The sequence below is a fragment of the Teleopsis dalmanni genome, chromosome 2, assembly GCF_002237135.1.
Source record: "Teleopsis dalmanni isolate 2A chromosome 2, ASM223713v2, whole genome shotgun sequence".
Taxonomy (NCBI): domain Eukaryota; kingdom Metazoa; phylum Arthropoda; class Insecta; order Diptera; family Diopsidae; genus Teleopsis; species Teleopsis dalmanni.
The window spans coordinates 126,278,912-126,284,577 of NC_051847.1; the positions used below are offsets into that span (position 1 = coordinate 126,278,912).

The 5,666-nt window shown below is 31.9% G+C and overlaps 1 protein-coding gene across 1 annotated transcript; it reads left to right on the plus strand.

The window, feature by feature from the left end:
• Positions 1–211: 211 nt before the first annotated feature.
• LOC119680836 (protein kinase 4-like) lies at positions 212–2,348 on the plus strand. The gene is made up of 4 exons (XM_038093833.1): positions 212–256; positions 428–1,325; positions 1,428–1,703; positions 2,038–2,348. Exons 2-4 carry the CDS (start codon positions 475–477, stop codon positions 2,336–2,338), a joined length of 1,428 nt encoding a protein of 475 aa, XP_037949761.1. The 5' UTR covers positions 212–256; positions 428–474; the 3' UTR covers positions 2,339–2,348.
• Positions 2,349–5,666: the final 3,318 nt, after the last annotated feature.

Consider the following 5,666-nt stretch of genomic DNA (forward strand, 5'->3'; position numbering starts at 1 on the left):
TTAAGAAGCTTATTTTCAAAAGTACAAAAATCGAATGACATTCACGTAGAATATAGAGCTCAAAGGTGCCTACGTCGAAAAAAAATTTAAATGTAACCAAAAATTCTATTAATACTGACGTATAAAGCAACCCTCGTATTCACATATACCATACTTTGCATTTAACTATTATAAAATATATTCATTTTTAGAAACCTAGTTCTAACTTTTAATTCAATTTAATTTATAAAATACATTAGAGAAAATACGAGAAAAAGTAATACAAAAAAAGTTAAATACTGCTAAATACCAATAATTCATGATCGTAAGAAAATAATAAAAATGAATTTATATCTTAGCAAAAAACTAAAGATACAAATAAATTTTAGATAAAATTTTGCAACACAGTTTTAAAACCGTTATTTATATTTTTTAATTTCTTCTACAGTATTCGATCTTATCATACCGATAGTCGATTATACGAACTATGCTATTATGGGTATCACTTGCGCTGTAGCTTGGGAACTTCCAAGTAAACCACCTAGCGAAATAGTCGAAAATTTTCGGGATAAGTTAAACGATGGCACTTATGGTCTAACACGACGCAACGATACTCTACACAATAACATCAAGTACGTTGACAACACCAACAATGATTTTGCTGTAAATTCCCCAGCAACAATGAAAACTCAAAATCTTTATCAAAATTCATACACAAACCAAAAATCAGTACCAACTCCCACAGACCCGTATTACAATTTCAATAACAATTATAACAATGGCAATTCAAGTAGCACGGCTGTTCAGTTGGAATCCAATGCGTTGTATGCAAATCCTTACGAAACTACAAAAACGGCAGCCGTTAACCAGGCGCTGCATCCTGCAACCTATTCGACACACTACCAAGCATACAATGTCGGTGACAACTCTGCTAAATACTCATTCGATAAGACTCAAAGTAAAACTTTATACGGGAATCGAGCAGATACACCAACACACTCAAAATATTATAAAACGACAAATGGCGTCAGTGGCATTTCCGGGTATAAGTACGCAGATAAGCAAAAATTTACTGATTGGCATCGGCAAGGCAATACTGCGAAAACAACGAACAATGTTATATACGGGTATAACCAGAGGCAGCAACAGCAAAAACACCAACAACAGCAACACCAGCAACAACAGCAACGACTACAACAATCGCTGCAATTGCAATCTGCAGTAAACACAAAGTATGAGCAAGGACATCCGGGTTGGTCCAAGCATAATTGGTGGGAAACAAACAAGCAGCGTATTGAAAGCGATTGGCGTGAAAAGCAACACAAATGGGCTAAATACGAATCAGTGTAAGTGTAGCACACTTCATACAGCTTTACTTTAAATCATGCTGAACGATTATTTTAAATGTGTAACAAAGAGCTAAATGCTTTAATTTATTCCCTTTACAGACAACCAGAAAAATCAACCACTACCAAGTACAATGCGCCTATTTATGCTCCGATACGCACTGGCAGAAATCGTAAAGTACTACAAAATCCGCCCAAGCATCGTATTTATCCTGTATTCGGCAAAAAACGACGTCGACGACGAGCCCAAAGCCAAAGCTCGGGAGGAAGGGACAGAAATTTGCTAGATTTCGAGCTCAAAATGGAGCGAATTCATTTGCATGAGCATGTACAATCGCGTCAGATATTGTATAGAAAAATTGAAAAACTTTTCCAAGCGTAAGTGCTGCGGCTTCGTGCTTCTTTTTAGTGCGTGCCAAATGCTGTGCGGCAGGACCAGCAACAGCATAGAACCAAGGAGCAGATAAATTTAGAGATTGTCTGCTTGGCGTATACATTTGATAACTTTGTCGTGTTGCAAAAAGTCAAATGCATTCAACTTTAATTTTTGATAAAACTCGCTTCTATATTTTCAACATTTTCCATTCGTTGGAACTATAGGATTTTTTTTCAAATCTTTTCATTTTTCATATATTTTTCACTTTTTATTTGTTTAAAGTTTTATGTATATATATTTTTATAACTTTTTAAACTATTTTTATGCTTTTTACAGACACGGTCACAATGGCACCGCTTGTGTACTGCGGGCACTTTGCGAAACTGGGCAAAGGCACTTTCGCACTGAACCACAAACTTTTATTATGGAACTTTTACGAGCAATTTTCGTATTACCAAAGGATATGCCACCTGCAGTACAGGAACGTATAACTGGAAAAAATGTTAAAACAAAAACTAAAGTGAAGCCACACATTGCGACGCACTACAGTAACGCATACGGTACGCAGACCAATTGTGGGGAACTTTTCACCATGTGTGAACACAGCATTTGGAGCGATTTTGAATTTAAAATGTGATAATTATTATTTAAAGAAAACTTTTTCAAAATAAATAATAACTTTAATTGCTACTTCTAATAATAAATACATTTTATAGAAGAGAGTACTCATATTAAAGTTTAGAAAATTGTAAATTGTAACTCACTTTTTAATTATAAAACCAACAGAATACCTATATATCACAGAAATATTAAAATAGCGAATCAGGAAATAAATGTTTAAACGTACATTATCTTAAATACATAACGATAATAGTACACCAATTCACACAGTGACCCTAGAACAGAAAAATGTATGTTAAAACAAATTTGACTAATATAGTTTGTATAGTAAATCGAAATAACGAGTTACTAGTTAGTTTATAGATAAAAGTAGTTTATTGCAAAACACTGATTCCTTGAAAAGAAATATAATCTGTTTGAAAATATCTTCTTCGTTGAAAAAAATTCGTTCATCGAAAATATCTACTTCATGGAAATGAACTAGAAATAGTTCACTCAATATAATAAAAAGAAATTAGCTTCTTAAAAACTATTAGTCATTACAAAGAAAATAAATTATAGTAAAGAACTCGTTAAATAGAAAAGATACATTAAAAAAAATGAATTCACTAAAACGAACTAGTTATATATAAAGTATTAGTCAATTGAAAGAAAAGAGTTTATACAAAAAACGTAGTTAATTAGAAGTAGTCATTTTGAATTAATTTATACAATAAATATATTCATATTTTTTCTTTCAATCGTAATTGGTATCAGTTAAAAATTCCTGTTGACTCTGTCATGAGGAGAAGGAAACATCAGAACATGTTCTATGCAACAGCCCAGCGGCGGCAAGACATAGACTCGATTACCTTGGTAGCGGGATCCTGTTCCCAAATCAAATAGGTAAAATTTATCCCACTGCAATTATAAGATTTATAAATAGTCTAAAATTGTCCTAGTTTGGCCTATAGGCGCACAATAGATCTATCAAGTCAGGGTGCACAAATAGCTTATTTTAAATAATAATAATAATAATTGAAAGAAAATAGTTTATACAAAAAACGTAGTTAATTAGAAGAAGTCATTTTAAATTAATTTATACAATAAATATATTAATATTTTTTCTTTCAATCGTAATTGGTATCAGTTTAATAACAATAACAATTCCGCTTGTTTTTAAATTTTTTCTAAATGTTTCGTCACGGCAAGTTCTTTAGTGACAAACAACAACTTTTATGTTGTAACTTTAAAATATATCTTACAGAGGACCAAATATTTCAATAAGCATCTTTTATGCGTAAAGTTAGCGATAGGTTTTAAACCTGAACATAAAACCTAAATAGGTGTTAAACCTGAAACCGATGGATACGAAGTGGATCAATTTGTTCACTTAATTCAACCCGCTTTACAATCTATTTTAGTTTAGTTTTTTCTATTTTATGAATTAAAATGGTTTTTATCAATTTTTTTATTAGCCGGCTTCGACTGATTATGAAAATAAAAAGAAACAAATATTGACCCATAATGTTGTGCCATAGTATGCAAGCAATAGTGAAAAGGGGGGTGGAGAATTAAAACGAATTGTTATCACTTTAATCAATGAGGACTGTCAAAATTTATGCTACTGACAAAAAATTAAAAACGTTCGTTAAATTGTCTTTCAGTCTTTCATATTTGGACAATATTGCATGAAGATCTAAACAGAATAAAAATCGTTACACATTATTAACTTTGGACCAAAAATCACTTGATTATTTCCACAATTCCGTCAAAACAGTTTAAGCAAAACAAATATGTTTTTTGGAGATTCATAAATATTTATTAATTACAGATCCACCACCACTATACTTCGAATACTAGAGAGCAATCAAAACAATTGAATGAAATTAATGTGATTTCATATAAAGGCGAAAACTTTGATGGCTACTACTATTTTTAATATTTAGTAAGCGTGTGTTGCTATTTAACTAACTCGAAAAATTCAAGCTTATTATCCAATATTATTAAATAAAATAAGCGTCGTCCATTTTATCCACCAGAATTAGCCGCAGTAACTATTTTTTGTTTCCAAAAAATAAAATTTTAAAAGCTAAAATTATCGTAAAATGGAAATAAAATAAACAACGTAAATAAATATATTGAAAACTTTAAAGCTACTATGCTGGGATTCCAGATTTAAGCAGAAAGGATATTTTTATTAGAGACCTTTCTATCCGGCACTTTTCCCTAACCGATAATATATAAGGTGCTTTGAAAGGTAAAAGTGGAGGTGGTACATCTATTATATACTATGTAATTAATTGTTATTTTTTATAATGTTTTCTTAGTACCATTATTCTGTACCATTATTCTTGAAATGCTCAACAATACATGTCTGTCAATAATATCAATATCAAAGGGAATTATGTTATTTTACACAAAAATTTTTAACGCGTCAAATTATGCAAACAAGTTGTTTGTACCTCTAAGCGCTTCTAGTTCAACGACTGTCACATTCTGTGAGCTATAGGATTGGATAAAGTTTTATAAGTTTATTTGATTTGAACAACTTTGATAACCAAGTTTTTTAAAGGTTGTTGGTGTTGACGTCATCTATGTGCATTCCGAGGTTTTCGATGTTATTGATGTTTTCATTTTGTTCCATATTCGGGTTGTAGAACGGGAAAGTTTATTGTCCATCTTTGCATATTGAAAATATGGAATGTTATAATTTACACATTTTTTTTTGCAAAACCTTAGGCATCGTAATTATTCAATCAGTCAGTATCAATCTCCGTATCCGGTATTCAAACACCAAACGTTTTGCCGAGCGAGATGATGTTAGAAAGTCCGAAAGACTCCCAATCATAACTGTGAACAATCCACTATTAAGAAAAATCAGTTTACTTTGATTACTGATTTTAATGACCCCATAACTACGGAAAACCTCAAATGAGTCAAAACGTGAAGACCTACCTGTTGTATAAACATTATTCATAATACTTTAAAATACAACACTGTAGTTAAGTATAGTTAAGTTAACCCATATCAGGTTTGGTTAAGTTGAGAAGGTGCGTGTTGCCAGTTATGTGCATTGCCTATTGTTATGACCACAAAGTTTTTGCCGGAAGAGGCGAGTTGCTAACCTTTGTTATCTTCGTGTACTAGCCTTGTTAAACCATTTGGTTTTCCAGATAAAGTTAAGGAGATCCGATAAGTTTACTGTTGAGAAAAAGCGATCCCTAAGACATTAAAGTCGCCTTGTCTGCAGTCCCGGACAGAGCCACTGGAAATGGTTGATATATTCTATCTCCTCCTCATCTTGTCAACTCCTGCATAAGGAGGAAGTAGAAGTTGATACTATATTTTATTATATGAGAGCA

What these genes read in the sequence shown, in the direction of transcription:
- LOC119680836 (XM_038093833.1), top strand. Translation starts at nt 475, where the DNA reads ATGGGTATCACTTGCGCTGTAGCTTGGGAACTTCCAAGTAAACCACCT. An exon ending in TGGGCTAAATACGAATCAGT is followed by an intron (nt 1,326 to 1,427) that starts GTAAGTGTAGCA and finishes TTCCCTTTACAG; the next exon opens with ACAACCAGAAAAATCAACCA. An exon ending in ATTGAAAAACTTTTCCAAGC is followed by an intron (nt 1,704 to 2,037) that starts GTAAGTGCTGCG and finishes TGCTTTTTACAG; the next exon opens with ACACGGTCACAATGGCACCG.